Source organism: Drosophila rhopaloa, unplaced genomic scaffold (assembly GCF_018152115.1).
Source record: "Drosophila rhopaloa isolate 14029-0021.01 unplaced genomic scaffold, ASM1815211v1 contig_167, whole genome shotgun sequence".
NCBI lineage: Eukaryota > Metazoa > Arthropoda > Insecta > Diptera > Drosophilidae > Drosophila > Drosophila rhopaloa.
This window is the reverse complement of record NW_025335047.1, coordinates 8,575,894-8,592,995: the sequence shown is the minus strand read 5'-3', so window position 1 is coordinate 8,592,995 and position 17,102 is coordinate 8,575,894. Positions and strand designations below refer to the sequence as shown.

Sequence of the window (17,102 nt, the reverse complement as noted above, 5' to 3'; positions counted from 1 at the left end):
AGGCGAAGGCTGTCTCCTGCTTGTGGATATGGAATGGAACATTTTTTAAGGGCAGCGTTATAAAGACAACGATCTGAGGACGGCACTTAAAAAGTATCCCGAAAAAAACACCTGGGAAAATGCATATTTTTACCGATTATCCTGATAATCAATTGCCACTTAAAAGTTTTGATTTTAGTCATAATAATGCAAACAATGTACCAAAAATGCGATGTCATTTCACCATAGGATTTGCTGAAACGAATGTAAAAAGTAAATTGTTAAGCTGCTAAGATAAGAAAAATTATTTAAATGCTAAAAGTCTACTTATCTATTTGCATTTCTTAGGATCAATATATAGCCCTAGATAGTAAAGCTACTTATCCGTTGAAATCAATGCAATCACCAAAGTAAAAATACAATTTATAGGTATATGATAAAATATACGAGACGTTATATTTGAAAGAGCAATTTTAAAAATTTCGTGAAAATTAACACGCTTTTAGCAGACAATATCGAGGCGATAGGGAATGCAGGGGTTGTATCCTTTGCCCCGCCTTGGAAGCTGAGAATAATTTGGAGGTGGACCATCGAGGAGGAATTTGCGCTTCCTTTGGAAGTCATTCAAACCATCATCCCCGGCCACTTTAGCCGGCTTGGGTCTGGGCCTCTTGTCCTTGCCCTCTTGGGGATTCCACGGGCGGACCAGTGTGCCCTTCTTCTGCAGATACTTGATCATGTTGATGCCCTTCTTCTTTGCCTCCACCGCGTCCTTCTCCGCCTGTTTGGCCGCCTTGGCTGCATCCTCGGCGGGTTTGAGAAATCGCTTTGGGAAGCGCACTGGTATCGGTTCGGCTTTGGCACCCTTTGGTTTTCCAGCGCCGGCGGCGGCGGCTGGGAATCCTTTCCAGGCTCCGCCCATGCCACCGGGGCCTCCAGGTCCTCCAGGACCCCCGGGACCACCCATTCTTCGTCCTCTTCCGCCACCAAAGACTCCTCCACCTCCGCCTGCGCCGCCACCGAAACCTCCTGCACCACCTCCTCCACCAACACCTCCACCACCCCAAGCTCCTGGCACCCGGGGTCTTCCGCAGGGCATCGGATTGGGTCCGTGCGGTCCGCCTCCCATCAGTCCGAAAACCCCATCCTCGAAGACCAATTCACCCGGCCAACCAAAGGCCGTGCCCATATAGCGATCTCCCACGGCGCAGTCGAATCCTCTGTAGTAAGGTGGCACCGCGATGGGATACTTCGGAGGAAGAGGCATCTGGTCCTTCTTGGAGGTCTGGGTGCCATGGTTCACCGTTTCCGGCGGCGGAGGCTGATACGGTTGCTCCGTTCCCGCGGGTGGAGTGACATCAAAGTCGAACTCCATGTCGCTTTCGCTGGTGTCAGTGAGCACCAGATGGTCGCCAGCTGGAGGAATGCCATGACGTCGGCACTCCTTGTTAAGGGCCCTTTGCAGATGGACCTTTTCGACGGGATTCCGGCACTGGCACATCATCAGTGTCTGGTGGCAGGAGCACTTGTGGAAGCCCTTGTCTTTCAGCTTCCTCTTGATCTCGCGCAGAGCCACCGCGAGTTCGCTCTTCACAATCCTGAAGGTGATGGGCTTCTGGCGAACTCCCAAAGGCGTTAAAGGTCGCAGGGTGATGAAGATCTCGCCATTCTTCTTGCTAATGTTCAGAACCGGCGAGGCCAATTCCTTTTCCCGCTCCAAGGTCTCCGTGTCCTTGCACTTGGCGAAGGCCGTCTCCTGGGCAGGTCGGTCCAGGAAGAACTTCATGAGGTGCTTGATGGGCTTGCGAATGGCGCCCGGTCGCCAGCCCAACTTCTTGGCCTCCCAGCTTTTGCTCCAGGCCCAACCATGTCGCCGGGACACGAATCCCGACTGGAGGACGCACTGCTTGTGTCTGCTGGAGATGTGTCCCTTGTTGTTGGGCGGTACGTAGGGTGCCTTGCGTGGTGCCTGATTAACCTCGATCTTCTTGGGCTCTGGCTTTCCGGGTTTATCCGTCTTGGGCACCGCCCGATCACAGTTCTCGTCCAGCTCGGACATCTTCTTGGTGTCCTTGATGTCGTAGAGATCGCGCAGCTCCGAGAAGACTTTGGCCAGGTAAGGTCGGCAGTCGTCGGAGCTCTTGTTCACCACGCAGTAGTCCTCCGAATCCTTGGGCTCCACCTTCGGGCACTTGGGCCCCATCTGATCGCTCTTGAATATGTCGGCGCACAATTTTCGGATGCGACAGTGGGCACACATCTTGCCGAACTTGCAGGTGCAGCGACATGGTGGACACTCCTCATCCTCGGCTGCCTTATCCTTCTCTCTGTTGGCCTTGTCACAGGGATCGACGCAGTAGTCGTCCAAGGTGGCCGGCCCCTTGCCCAAATACTCGAGCAGGATCTCATCCGCCGACAGCTTCTTCTCCTTGTGGCGATCCTCCACCACGGGCATTGGTTTGATCCCACACTTGGGGCACGCCGCGAACTTCGGCATCCAGGACATGTTGGTCAGACAGACCGGACAGAAGCGGATGGGCTTGATGTCCGGCTTCTGGCCGTCGCAGTCGGCAATGGGCACCGGATTGAGGTTCTTGTCGCAAAGTCCGGCTCCTGATCTTGGGTGGCCGGCAGGTAGACGAAGCACGGCTTGTCCGGCTTCTCCGGCAGTTCTAGAAACTCAGGTGGTTCAGGACGGCACCAGCAGGGATTCATCCCGAAGCTGTTCACCTCGTCAGGATCACGACAAGGAGGCTTGGGCGGAGGCATTCCCGTCCGCCGGGTTATCGTATCGATCATCTGCTCGTACTCGATGGCCATTTTCTGGAAGGGAATGGGAAATATGTGATAGAAATTTAACATAAGTACTAATTAGAAATGCCCTGAAGACCCACCTTTAGTTCACAGCAAGCTGCGAATGCCGGATCCATTGTCCGTCATCATGTTGTAGGGCTTAATGCCGCCGCCCTGACTGCGATATCGATCTAGGTCCAGCTTGAGGCGCTCGTCGCCCTCCTCCTCCTCCAAATCATTCTGACAGGGTTCGCAAGCACTGGGACACACCTGCGACTCGCCCATCACAAACATGATGTCCTGTGGATTAATGCTCCTGTCCATATTGCGACTGCATACGGTTTCGGGTTCGCTAAAGTACGGAGTTTAAAATAGGTTTAAACAGGGATGAGTAAGGGAGATTTTAAATTAATTAAGCTACTTAACTTATCTTTTAAATTTTTTATCAATATAGAATAAATATGAGATTTTTTAACCTAAACTCCCAACACTTACTCAGCAATACACATGATGACCAGTCGGCAGAGAAACTCCAGTTTGCCGGTCACTTCGCCACTGGAAGCCAGGTTGATGACGTCCGAGTGCAGGATATCGGTCATGTCCTTCTCGATTGTATCGACTACGCTGGGCGGAAAGGAGGCCTGGCCAGAGCCAATCACCTTTTTGCTGTACGTCACCGTGAAGGATATGCCGCACTCGTTCACATTCTTGCGGATCTCCTTCGGTTCCTTTTGGAAGGTAAGACCGGCGCCAGCCTTGAATTCCGTGACATTTATCTGACTGGGCGTGAGTGGAAATTGAGTCTTGAAAAAGTTGGCAGTGATTTCCAGTTTGGCGGGATTGGTGAACTCTGTATTTTTGGCCTGCACATTGGTGACGATAACGTCGAATACGAAGATGGGAAGGGGTTCCTTCTTGGGCGGGGCTTTTGTCTCCTTTTTGGCTTCCGGTGGAGGTTCGGCAATTGCAACCGCTACCGACTTCTTCTTAGGTCCCATCTCGAAAGCTTAAACTTATCCTAAGACTTGCAATCTGTAATTTTTTACTGCCTGTCTGGACTTTTGCTTATTGCGGAAGCACTCGATTTCCGATTATATATAATTTTTTTACTTTAGATTTTTTAGAAGACTTTTTTATGGACTTACTACACTAAACTTTACAATAAAACTGAGTTGGACAGGCAATACAGTGTCTGAATATAAAAACAAACCCAACTCTGACCAGGCTCAAAATTAAATATGGTCAACAAACAGTTGTGACAGTAGTCCATGGCATGTTTCGTTCGGTCTTTGGTATCAGGTTTTTAATCGAATTACTAATGACCATTTCCAGTTAGCTGATTGGCTTACTTAAAACCCCAATTCTACGGCGAGCCCCCTAAAATGTAAAACTTGTTTTTGAGGGTTCTTGCTTTAGGCTACCAAAAATAAAATCACAATACGAATTCGAAAAACGAAGTTTTTATTGATGCTGGGTAAGAGGTGTCAGCCAAACACTTCTTCAGGGTCCTTAAAGGATTTACCCTAATGACCATGGCCATGACCAGAGTTGTGGCTCACGGGACCAGAATGTCCCACTGGCCTACCATGATTAACAGGAGCAGAATGTCCGACGGGTCCACCGTGACTCACAGGGGCGTGGCCGTGTCCTGAAGGTCCTCCACGACCAATTTGACCGGGAGTTGCCTGGACGGCAGCCAGGACGAGCAGAAGAAAGGCGCAGACAGCTAAGAACTTCATTGTTTCAGTTTTTGATACACTTTAAGGGGCGGCAAGATCTTTTATACCATTATTTCCAGCGGATTGCTGGTACCTGTTTTACAATTTTGTATTACTTTTTTGGTTTCACAATTGTTAATTTATACCCAATAAATTTTAAGATGTAGGTGGTTTGTTACTTATGAGTTGGAAACAATTGTGGCTTTTAAATACCGGTCGCTCGTTATATTTTGCATTTCGTTGAGCAAACAACTTTCCTGTTTCGTATTATTATTTATATATAATAATAAACATTCGATTAAACAAATATACTTTTTGGATATCACTAATTGTTAATATATGCAAAGCGTTAAATAATATCAAAGCCTATTTTTGCGCATTTATTTATAATTTAACAAGTTAAGATTCATATAAATTATCAGCAAATTAAGTTCATATAAAAAATAGTTATAAGATATTAATTTGCTGATGAAAGCGGCGATTGTAAAGCGTGCCCCCTTAAAAAATGAACTTAGTTCTGCAGGCCTTTCTTTAAAGAAAAAAACAAATCAAAATACAATAAAAAACAACGGTTTGATTAAAGTTTCAGTTTTGTATTCGTCATGTTACATGAGTTGGCTTGAAGGAGTCCGGTGGTCAATAAATGCTGTCCTAGTGGCCCTTGCCGTGATCGGAATGACCTCCATGATGAGCATCCTCGCCGTGACCCGCAGGACCATGGCCAACAGGACCTCCATGGGACGCAGGGCCACCGTGGCCGGCAGAACCGTGTCCTTGAGGTTGGCTTATTCCTGCAGATCCACCATGTCCACCGTTATGATCGGGAGTTGCCTGGACAGCAACCAGGGCGAGCAGCAGAAAGGCACACAGAGCAAAGAATTTCATCGTGAAAATTTGGATACAATCTGAGAGGCCACAAGTTCTTTTATACCAGCAACACCATAGGTTCGCAGATACCTGTTTTTTTAAGTAAACTGTTAATTTATAGTTTAGTTTATTGATTAGCACTTATTAACAGATGTGCTCATTAAATACCGGTCTCTCCTCCTATTTTGCATATGGGTCATTAGTTTACAAACAAAAATGTTTATCAATTCAAAAATTTGAATTCTTAAAGCAGCTTTTATTGCGTTTTCCAAATATTTATGAGTGTTTAAAAGAAAAATGTTTATATTTAATATGTTGATATAAAGACTTAAGAAAATTATTAAACTTTCTTGTTTATCATGTGTTCAAACAAAACGTCGGTACGAGATTCTTTTGATGGAGAAGGAAACGTTTGCCGTCTCCGCCTTATAACTACTCTATGGCAATAGGCTCTCTCTTTTTCTACTGCTTAAAAAATGTATTACAAATCTCATTATTTAAGATATACAATCAAATGTATAGGTCCAGTTTTTTCGAAGTGTAGCTGACAGCCAACACATCTGTCCATGCTTAAAACCGGTACCTCATGATGCAAATTATCATCTTTTAATTCAAACAACAATATTATTGTTTATTGAAAGCATGTAAATAACTGACGAGCCCCAAATTGGTCCACGAAATGCGTGTCAGCGTCTTAAATTGGGAAAAAAATTATTAATCTTTTCGTTAACACTGTTATGTTAAAAATATTTGTAAAGTACCTAATTTTTTCGCACTTTTTAGAGTAACAATTATAGATTCAACACAATTTAAAGTGATATTCTATAGTATTGTATATAAAATTTTAAAAGTTTACAAGAATAGCTCGAGACATTTGACAAGCTTTCTAATGATAATTTGTTTTCTCAAATATTCTTGTTTTTTAAGTTATTTATAATTTATTCAATATTAGGACCTGAATTCAAACTAAATTTATATCTTATTTCCTTATACTTTTTTATGTGAATTTTAGAAAACATTGAAAAATACCCTTTCAGTTAAATAACCTAATAATTATTCTACCCAACTACTCAAGTTAAATTTATATTTTAAATGACTTATAATTTAGATGTTTTAACTTGTTTGATTAAATTTATTTAAACTTTTTACCCACTTTTGATATTATTTGAATTATGCAGATTTGTATTTTATCAACCATATTGTTGTTTATTAAAAAGCAGGTTGTTTGAAAATGTAATTTCCCTACAGCAGTTATTGGAACACATACACATTTGTGTGATTGCAAAAAACACGAAGCTTGCACTGCCCAGAAAACTTTTCACAAGCAATGAATGAACATAAAACAATTTAATTTAATTTTAGTTTAATTTTGAAGCTAAATTGTCCACATCAGGAATAATCTAAACTATAATAAACTTTTTCCCAAGCGGTACTCCTTTTTTCTATTTTAGCTAAAATTATGGTTAAAATAATGGCGCTTTATATTAAATAATTTATAATTTTTTATAACAAAATTGCATTTTAAACATTCCTCATCCCCATCCATCTAAGCAGCGTGGTCTTTCTTGCTTGAGATTTGAACAGAAACTAATTGCCTTAATTTTCGTAAAGGGGACTAAAACCGTTGCTGCTCATTAGATTGATCGCAGCATACTTTCAGGATTAATTCTATTATTGCTATAAGTAATAACATAGCTATGCTTCAGGAAAAGGTTAAAAAAAATATTTGTTATTAAAAGGAAGCCCGCTGTAACCTATGTCAAAGAAAGAACAAAATATAGCTTTTAACATTTAATAAAAAACATAATTAGTGTTTAGATGTGGCTCTCATTTTGCGTATTATCTTCCGCGGTAGTCCCTTCCACACAGTTTTTGTGAATCGATATGGATCAATAGCGGCAGGGGCGGTTCCAATGTGTAGTGGAGCCCCGGCGTTCTTGCCCCACACCTTCGGATCTCGCCACACAGGGGCTTCCCCATGCTGACCTCCGCCCCTGTACCCGTATATTCCGTCCTCGAAAACGGTCTCCAAATTGCTACCAAAGCCTGTGCCCATGTAGCGATCTCCGGCGGCACAATCGTAGGCCCTCCAGTAGGGACTATTGGCCACCGGATACATGGGCGCTATGGTCGGTGGTGCCTTCCTCACTGTCTGCGTGGCATGGTTCACCAAGTTTAGGAGGGCATTCCTCTTTTCGGCCACCGAGTTCCCGCCGGCGGAGTCACTTCCAGATCGAACTCCATGTCGCTCACACTCGTATCGGTGAGCACCAAGTGCTCCGGACAGGGTTCCATGAGACGTCGCTGGCACTCCTTTTTAAGAGCTTTATTCAAGAGAAACTTATCCAAGGCATCGCGACAGGTGCACAGCATCAGGGACTTGTGGCAGGTGCACTTCTCGAAGCCCTGATCCTTCAGAGCGCGCTTGATCTGAGGCAATGCCATCGCCAACTCGCTCTTCACGATCCGAAAAGTGATGGGCTTCTGTTGCATGCCCAAGGTGGCCAGTGGTCGGAGGGTGACGAATATGACGCCATCCTTCTTGCAAATATTCAGTACTGGCAGACCGCTTCGCACCTGCTCCTCATGGTCGGCGGAGATCTTTTGACACAACTTTCGGTCCTCCTTGGGCATCAGGAAGAAGCGCATCACCTGACTGGCTGCTCGCAGGATGGCTCCTGGCCGCCAGCCATTCTTCCGCGCTTCGCAACTCGTTGTCCAGTTCCAACCGTGCCGGCGGGACACAATACTCGTGGCAGGCAGACAGCTCTTGTGGCCAGCTTTCGGCTGGTGGCTCACCCCGCCAAGGACCTTCTCTGGCTGGTACAGGGAGTCGGTCAGCTCCTTGATGGACCGCCTGCTACGCAGAGTGAACAGTGACTTGGCCTCGCAGCGCTCCTTGATGGCCGACAGCTTCTTGGAATCGTGCAGCTGGTAGAGATCCTTCATCTCGGAGAAGACCTTCGACAGGTAAGGAAGATCGTCCTCCTCGGGATCCACAATCAAGCAGAAGTCCTCACTCGAACGGGGCTCTGGTATCTGGCGAACTGGTTCCGGTGGATTATCGTTCTTATAAATGTCCTCGCACAACTTGCGGATTCGACAGTGGGCGCACATCTTGTCCGGTTTGCAGGTGCATCGGCACGGTGGGCACTCGTTGCTCTTCCTGCGAATCCTTTCGCACGGCTGCTCACAAAAGTCCTCGACACCTGGCGGTGCTACGGGTTTTACCAGCTGCTCGGCCATAATGTCATCCGCCGTAATGATTTTATGGGGATGTCCTTGCAGGAAAGGCACTGCTTTCGTGTTGCATTGAGGGCAGGTTGAATATTTCGGCAGCCAGGACATCGAGTACAAGCAAACAGGACAAAAGCGTATAGGTTTAACGCCATGAACTTCGTTGAATCTAACAGGGACTGGGATACTGCGTTCCATGGGAACAGGGGCTGGAGTCCTTGGGGTCGGGATACTGGCGTCGGTAGGTGGCTCTGTGGGAACCACCGAACTCGTGGGCAAATCCATTTGCTTAACCTTCTCGGCCACCGAGTCAATGATTTTCGAGTACTCCTGGGTGAGTTTCTTTAGATGACTGAAGGAGGGCTTTTCCTTGGGGCAGGGATCGTCATCCGGGAAGCTCACCCTTCGATTCTTTAGGCTCTTATAGCGCTGCAAGTCCAAGTCCAATCGTTCGTCGCCCTCCTCCGGGCGAAGTTCAGAACAAGGTTCCGAGGGAATCTGCAGCAAAGGATCAGGATCGCCAAAGAGAAACATCACATCCTGGGGATTGATGGTGGGTCCCTGGCTGGCACAAGTGACGCGGCTGCTCTTATCCTGCCTTGGAATTACTACGGACAATTTACTGGTACGGGAAACGCTTTCTTTTAGCGGCTGAGGCATCGGATTATCATCGCACTTCAGTGTCAGCCGCAGAATAAAGGACACGTTGCCCACGACGTCAGCTCGGCGCACCAGATCAATCGTTTCTCCATGCAGCAGGTCGTTCATGGTGGGACTGATCTTGTCGAGAAACTCCAAGGAAAAGTTTAAGTATCCGGTGCCCAGGGTTGAACCCTGATACGTGACCGCCAATGACATTCCCTTCTCCTCCAGATTCCGACGCACCGTTAGCGGGTCCTCCTCGAACTCCAACTCCCTATTGGCCGCGAACTGGCTGACATTGATCCGACTTGCGGTTATTTTCTTTGTCAGTCCAACAAACTTTGCATTCACCACGAGATTCTCGGGCTGCGCCAACTCCACGCCGAAAACATCTACATGGGTGATGACTATGTCAAAGAGAAAGTTTACTTTTTCGTTCATTTTGCGATTGTTATGCTAAGGTATTTCAGAATTTCACCACTCTAGTCGAGTAATCTCTTGGGAACTAAGATCTAAACAATATTGGTAACTAAAATAACAGTGCAAAATTGGGAACGAAAAGTGTGTGACTGTGTGTTATGTAAACAGGAAATGTAATTATGAACGAAGTATTATAACTGGCATTTACCTCAACGCCGCTTAAAATTAGTTTTACTGGCAACTAGTTTTTTTTCACTAGTTTCTAACTTTTCTTTAGAAGCAAAAATAGATGTCCAATATTTTTCATTGCAAATATTGAACTATATCATCCATTTATTTAATATCTAACAATTTCAATGAGTGGTTTTGATCCGAGGTAATAGTGCATATAGTGTTTCTGAAAAACAATACATTTGTTGTGTATACGAAGTTATAGGCGTAGGGCTGCCTTTCTTTCTGATCTATAAAATAAAAAGAGACCTATAGCTGACATAAAAAATATTTATTCTTAGAAGTATTATTGTTTGCGATTAGTGCGCATTTGGTGAATAATATTTTTGGGAAGTCCCTTCCAAACAGTTCTGGTGAACCGATAAGGATCGTAGGTAGAGGGAGCGGTTCCGATGGGCATGGGTGCGCCCGTTCGCTTGCCCCAAACCCTCGGATCTCGCCAAACGGGAGCTCTTCCATGCTGACCTCCGCCCATGTAGCCGTATATCCCGTCCTCGAAAGCTGTCTCCAAATTGCTGCCGAAGGCTGTGCCCATGTAGCGATCTCCGACAGCGCAGTCGTAGGCCCTCCAGTAGGGACTATCTGGCACTGGATACCTGGGGGGAATCATTTGCTCTGCTTTTGGCCCCGTCTGAGTGCTCTGGTTAAGCACGTTTCGGATGGCTTTCTGCTTGGGCCACCGATTTGCAGCCGGCGGAGTCACACCCAGGTCAAATTCCAAATCGCTCACACTCGTATCGGTGAGCACCAAGTGCTCCGGACACGGTTCCATGAGGCGTCGCTGGCACTCCTTTCTAAGAGCCTTGTTCAGGAGAAACTTATCGAAGGCATCGCGGCAGGTGCACAGCATCAGGGACTTGTGGCAGGTGCACTTCTCGAAGCCCTGATCCTTCAGAGCACGCTTTATCTGCCGCAGTGCCACCGCCAAGTCGCTTTTGACGATCCGGAAAGTGATGGGCTTCTGTTTCATATTCAGAGAGTCGAGGGCATAAAGAGTTACAAATATCACGTCGTCCTTCTTGCAAATATTCAGAGCTGGAAGACTGCTTCGCTCCTTATTCTCTTGGGCAGCAGTAATCTTTTGGCACAAGTTGCGATCCTTCTTGGGCATCAGGAAGAAGCGCATCACCTGAACAGCTGCGCGCAGGATGGAACCAGGCCTCCAGCCGTGCTTCTTGGCCTCCAAAGATCTGGGCCAATCCCAACCGTGGCGACGAGGAACCAAATGCTCCACTGGCAGACAGTTTCTGTGACCCGCCGTCTGGCGTTCGAAACTTTCGGGAATGTGCGGATTAAAGCCAGCCCGGGTAGGATTATATGATGTCACGGATCTTGGTTCGCGGATTGGGAGCAGTGTCTGGGATTCACATCGTTTCTGGAGCTTCTTGGCGTCATGCATGTTATACAAACTCTTAAGTTCGCTGAAAACCCTCGAAAGATAAGGACGATCGTCGATGGGCTCTGTTATGACGCAAAAGTCCTCGTCAAAAGTCGGCTGCGGAACTTCTGCTGATTTCTGCATCGTTGTCTCCTTTTTGCTCTTACCCTCGAAAATGTCCTCGCATAATTTGCCAATGCGACAATGGGCGCAAATTTTTCCCACTGTGCAAGTGCAACGGCACGGAGGACATTCCTCATCCGTGTCTGAATCGGGAACCGGATCTCCCAGTCCAGTTTTCTTCTTTTTCTTGATTTTCTTTATATGTAGGATTGCTCCCTGGCAAGGTTTCTCGGAAAACTCTTCAGATTCAGTGAGTTGTTTTGGTTTCACTAGCTGTTCGGCTACGATTTCATCGGCTGTTAACACCTTCTCACGATGTCCTTCCAGAACAGGACGTGCTTTAGTGTTGCATCTTGGGCATGGTGTATATTTCGGCATCCAGGACATGGAATACAAGCAAACAGGGCAAAAACGTATGGGTTTCACACCAGTTTCACCATCATCTTTTAGCGAAACAGGTATATATCGTTCTTCTGGGATTTCCTTGTGAATATTTGGAGTTTGAGCGTTCTTTTCCGAAGCTGGCTCTGTATTGACCCCCGAACTTGGAGGCATTCCCATCCGCTTTACTTTATCTGCTACCAAGCCGATTATCTTCGAGTAGTCATCTGTGAGATTTTTAAGCTGGGTAAAAGAGGGCTTGTCCTTGGGACAGGGATCGTCATCCGGGAAGATCACTCGACGATTCTGCCGACTCTTATAGCGCTGCAAGTCCAATTCCAGTCGCTCATCGCCTTCCTCTGGAAAAAGCTCGAAGCACGGCTCCGAAGGAATCTTCAACAGTGGATCGGGATCGCCAATGACAAACAGCACATCTTGGGGTTTGAATGTCGGCCCCAAGCCCTGGCATCCCACTTTTTCCTCCACTTTTTTGGGACTGATCAGGGCAGACGATTTCCTTGAAGACCGTCGCGAACTCGACCTGCGCGGTTGCTGAACGATTTCATTTTCCGTGCACTTGACGGTCAGGGATATAAGTATGCTTATTGAGCCGACGCAGTCAGTTCTACGCATCAGAAGGAGTGTGTCCTCGTAAAAAAGATCACTCATGGTGGGAGATATTTGGTCAATAACGGTGTCAGGAAAAATCAAGGCACTGTTGCCCAAGGATGAGCCTTCGTAACGGGCGGCCATCTGCATTCCTTGGTCCCCCAGGGTTTTTCGCAAAACGGAGGGAGTGCTGATGAACTCGGTTTTTCTATTGTTCACAAAGTCGCTGACATTCACCCTGCTACCTGTTACTTTAATATTTTGACCTGCAAACTTGACTTGCACTTCGCATTTCTCCGGTTCTTTCACAGGTTTGTACAGCTCTAGTCTTGTGACCACCATATCGAATAGGAATACTATGTCTCCATCTTGTCCAGTCTCCATTCTGAAGTTCAAAATATCATTCTTCTATACACCACTGAGTTCCTTATAAAAAATATCTAATTTTAGGTTACTAATGTATGTATAATGAAAAAGTGTAAATTGTGTGTGAATTGTTTTAATGATAAAATCGCACTGGTCGTGTTACATTTGTAAGACCAAGTTGTCTGTATGACATTAAAAACATGGTTATATTCTCTTAAAGAGTTTTTTTTTTGATTACAAAAATGTATCTGAAATTATAGAGGTTTGGAAAAGGGAAAGTCTCAGTTAAAAACTTGATAACTCATTAACGTGCATTTATTTCTCAGCTTATTGATTGATATAAAGGATACACTAATAGTATGTTGCTTAAGTTTAATCTATTTATCTATTCAGTTTGCAACATATGTAATCTAAGAGCCTATTACAAAACTTACCAGCTAATCTGGAGGGTATTAAATGAAACCAACCAAATCGTTAGTGCTGAAAGACCATTGGGAACAGCTGTTCGCGAAATTTGCCCAACTGTGAACTCCAGTGACCTACAGTCTGACTAGCGGGCCTCGAAGGATTTGGAACATGTCTGCGAGCGGCGAAAGGGAGCCAAATGGATTTCTAATTACCCCGGCCACTCCCCAGTCACATTTTCGCCTGTTGCTGCACAGAGGCCAATACCCCAGGTGCCCTGCCCCCGTGGAAAATCCCGCACTTATTTATCGCTACACCTTCCGTAAGCAGCTTAGCACGCGATTCCTGGGAAATCTCACACGCCCCCAGAGGTGGTCTGCCATTTATCAAATCAGCTCACATGCTTATCTAAATTAAGTTCAATTTTAATTAAATTTCGCGCATTAGGTTGACGCATATCGGTTATCCGTGCTGCGCAGTCACCACCACACCCATAAAAACTAGTTTAAAAGCGAATTTGTGCCAAACATTGGGGAATTAGTCGAAAAATGCTGAACCGAATAATGGAAATGTTTTAGCGAGAAGACCGCCTGACTAACTAAGCCGATTTAATTGGATACAAATTGGTGCAGCCAAATGTTCAGTGGGTTGACTGGGCATAGTCGAAGTGAGGGGGTGGGGTTTCTGTCCACGCCAGTAGCCAAACAATAACAAATTGGGTCCCCTGGTCCGTCGAAATTCGGTGCTCTTTTTCGGCCTTGCTGACTGAGTTTCTGCTGGCCAAGTGGAAGCCACTCGTGCATAAATTATACAACACCAGTGAATATCCCAAATTGCTCTAACCAGGAAACAATTTCATAGTTGGGGATTTAAACTTAAGGGAAATTAGGGAAGATTATTTATTTTTAATGTGAATAAATAATACATGAACTTTTTTAAAATGCGCGTAGTATAAACTCAAAATAATAACCTAAATTTTTAAACCAAAACGGTTTTAGTGGTTTAAATGAAAAACAATAATGGGCTTAAGAAGTAACTATATTTTTCAGAGTTCCATTCCTTTACGAACTAGAACCTATTCAAATTAATATGGTTATATATACAAAATTAACATTTGATAACAGCAGGAGTTAAATCAAGAAAATAATAACGTAAGTACTTAAAATATATCTTCAATATCCAAACATACACAGCAAAGTTTAAGGCCATTGGAAAGTCTCTAATCCTGGTATTTCGCCCTTCATGAGAGTGTTTAGTTAGGTAATGTCCGTTTGATGGCTACACAATTTGGTCAGAGTTTGCACAAATATTTTCGCCCACAAAACGTGCGAACATTGGGCTGAGAGGACTAGGCAACATTTTCGTGTGGCTAAATTGGTTCTTCTGGTCGAAACGTGGCATTAATGACTTGTTAATTAGTTGGCCATTTTGTCGAGTAAAGCAATTGCAAAACAATTTCAACAGCAATTGTCATTCGTTGGGTCCTGTCGGAATGCCTGAATTCCTTCGATTGTATAATTTATGTGCTGAATTGGTTTTGATGGACGACCCAAATAACTGAAGCTGACTCATTTGGCCACATTTATTTGCATATTTGTGCTGTGGGGTTCTTCCTGTTGCATTTTAATTGCTTTGCCAAATTAATGTCTGGCCTCAAAATAAATGCAGAGCACTTTGCAAGCCTGAAAAAGCCACCAATTAAAACGTCCGAATGTGAATATGTTGACCATTACGGTCAACATCTGACTGGGTAAAATGGCACATAAGTAGAGCTTAATAAATCCTTTCGGATAAACCATAAAACAAAAGATGTTTTTCATCAGCAGCAGCAGAGCTGGGAAAACTAATTCCGATTCTCTGCTGGCATCCGCATTCCCACAAGTAATTGGTTAGAGAAAATGTTCTTGGTTTTTGGCTCTTGTTTTGCTTGAACGAGCACTCTTGGTTTTCGCACGTTACGTATACGCCACAAGTACGAGGCACCTAATACCCTCCCCAATTGTGGCTGCATGCAACCCACTGACACTTGCCAGGAGCATTGCTGATGCGGCTGCCACTGTTCCTGCTGGCAGACAAATGAGCGCTCCCATTAAACGCTCCTGAAATATGCTGGCGAATCATTCAAAGCCGGAGAAGCAGCATCCAAGAAAGTGGGAAGTTGGCCTGGCCAATAAATCTGAAAATTCCGCACCCGGAACATAGCTCGTTCTCCGGGGTCCTAAGTGTTAAATCGTATTTGATTCGAGGCTTTTGGATTATATAATGCATTTAATAAATACTTACTCTGAGAATGCATTTATTAAAGTGCTAAGACTCAGGTGCTTTGTGTCGTAATTTGGCTAAGTAAGAGCTAAAAATCCTTGAAAATGTCGTTCATAGTAGAACGCCCGTAAATCGGCTTTTTGGATCAAAACCGTGGGAAATAATGATCCAATGTTGGAATGTCATACCTCATCGAATTCGTAATACAATTTTCAATCGATTTGCTTTTTCAGCTAAAAAATTTTGTTTTTTGCCACTTTTTGCAAATAATGACGACCTAACCCCTTATAAAAAAATGAAAAATCGGTCCAAAATTAAAAATGTTTAAATCGACTTGGGATTGAAAGTTTAGGTCATCAGCTGCACAAAACGGTTATTCTTTTTGGTGTGCGACATTTTTGGGCTAAGTTAGAACAAAATACCCGTATTGAAACTCGGAAATTTTTGACCAAAATTATAATAATTTATATTTAAATTTCTCCTAACCATAGTAGGAATAGCTTTCAGTTTCCCAGTTCTCTATTATTTGTTTAATAGTGCGTTGTAATTGTTTAAAATTATTATGTAGCCAGAGAAATTAAATTTTTAGCTTGCAATCAAGCCTTGTGACCAGAGCACAGACGCCATTAGCTCCTTAATTTCTGGCTCATTGAAAACCGTGGAATATGGGCAAAAAAGGCAATAAGGACAAGAAAGGCAAAAAGAAGGGCAAAAGCGTGCTTATACCCAAAAATGTGGAGCCTCCAGTTCCGCCTGAACCAGTATTCGAAAGGACAGTGCCCTTCTTTTCGTTCGATCTTATTATAACGCGACTGGAGGTCAAGGGCGTCGTTCTGGCAGATCCCCGAAAGCTGCTGGTAAAGGTCACCTTTGGGGACAAAAACCTTAGCCTCACAGCCAGTCGGACCAACATAACCGAGTTTAAGCCAAATGCTAGTCTGAACTTCCAGGCTGAGCCACCGAATCTTGCCCAGAAAGTGGAGGAAAGTGGCCTGAACTTCGAGGTGGAGTACGATAATCAAGTGGTAGGTTTGGGCCAGGTGCTTCTGCCAAAAAGATTAACAGGACGAATTAAACTGGACATGAAGGCGTTCTCCTACACAAGCACATGCCCACTGGAATTGGCAAAAAAGCCGGTCGGCAATCTGGAGTTTCTTTGCAAGCTGTTTATTAAATGCGGCGAATATGCCAGGTGAGCGGGGATTGCCTTTAATAATACTTAATAATTAGCTCGTTTTGTTTCCAGGGAGGGCGAAACCTGTCCGAACTTAAATAAGAACATTAGCCCAAAGGATATAGTGTTTGTCATCGGAAAATCACAGCCTAACACCAGCAGCTGCGATCCCTGCCGAAATGTTCTGGAGATCGATGCGAGAAAGCATAAGGACTATACCATTCAAGCTAATTCCAGTCGTAAATAAAAACACTAAACTTTTCGGATAATCATGCATGCTAACAATAATAAAAAGAAAAGAGCTAAAGCCAAAATACAAAGTTTTTTTTATAATTATTCAAAGAATTAAATCTGAATTTACATACCTTTATAAGGCTGTTCAAAAATAAATAATTTTAAGCGAGAATATAAAATTGATGTCCAATCCTTATAAAAACTGTAGGATACTTTTTCAAAGCACTTGAATTTAAGATAAGAAATTAATGCCTTGGACTATAAAGATGATTTTGTTATATTT

At 44.4% G+C, this 17,102-nt stretch overlaps 5 protein-coding genes across 5 annotated transcripts; 1 reads left to right on the top strand and 4 right to left on the bottom strand.

The window, feature by feature from the left end:
• Positions 1-411: 411 nt before the first annotated feature.
• LOC108053316 lies at positions 412-3,987 on the bottom strand. Its single transcript, XM_017135925.2, is given in 5 exon segments — positions 412-2,583; positions 2,586-2,802; positions 2,874-2,894; positions 2,896-3,124; positions 3,268-3,987. Coding segments are annotated over 5 exon segments (3,072 nt in total). The 5' UTR covers positions 3,771-3,987; the 3' UTR covers positions 412-481.
• Positions 3,988-5,141: 1,154 nt separating this feature from the next.
• Positions 5,142-5,375, bottom strand: LOC123037513 (holotricin-3). The gene has a single exon (XM_044458568.1). The coding sequence runs from the start codon at positions 5,373-5,375 to the stop codon at positions 5,142-5,144; it is 234 nt and encodes a 77-aa protein (XP_044314503.1).
• Positions 5,376-7,135: 1,760 nt separating this feature from the next.
• Positions 7,136-9,818, bottom strand: LOC108053315. The gene is given in 2 exon segments (XM_017135924.2): positions 7,136-7,551; positions 7,554-9,818. Coding segments are annotated over 2 exon segments (2,511 nt in total). The 5' UTR covers positions 9,678-9,818; the 3' UTR covers positions 7,136-7,164.
• Positions 9,819-10,139: 321 nt separating this feature from the next.
• LOC108053313 lies at positions 10,140-12,888 on the bottom strand. The gene has a single exon (XM_017135923.2). The coding sequence runs from the start codon at positions 12,760-12,762 to the stop codon at positions 10,174-10,176; it is 2,589 nt and encodes an 862-aa protein (XP_016991412.2). The 5' UTR covers positions 12,763-12,888; the 3' UTR covers positions 10,140-10,173.
• Positions 12,889-15,920: 3,032 nt separating this feature from the next.
• On the top strand, positions 15,921-16,899 carry LOC108053318. The gene is made up of 2 exons (XM_017135928.2): positions 15,921-16,603; positions 16,658-16,899. The coding sequence occupies exons 1-2, from the start codon at positions 16,077-16,079 to the stop codon at positions 16,830-16,832; spliced, it is 702 nt and encodes a 233-aa protein (XP_016991417.1). The 5' UTR covers positions 15,921-16,076; the 3' UTR covers positions 16,833-16,899.
• Positions 16,900-17,102: the final 203 nt, after the last annotated feature.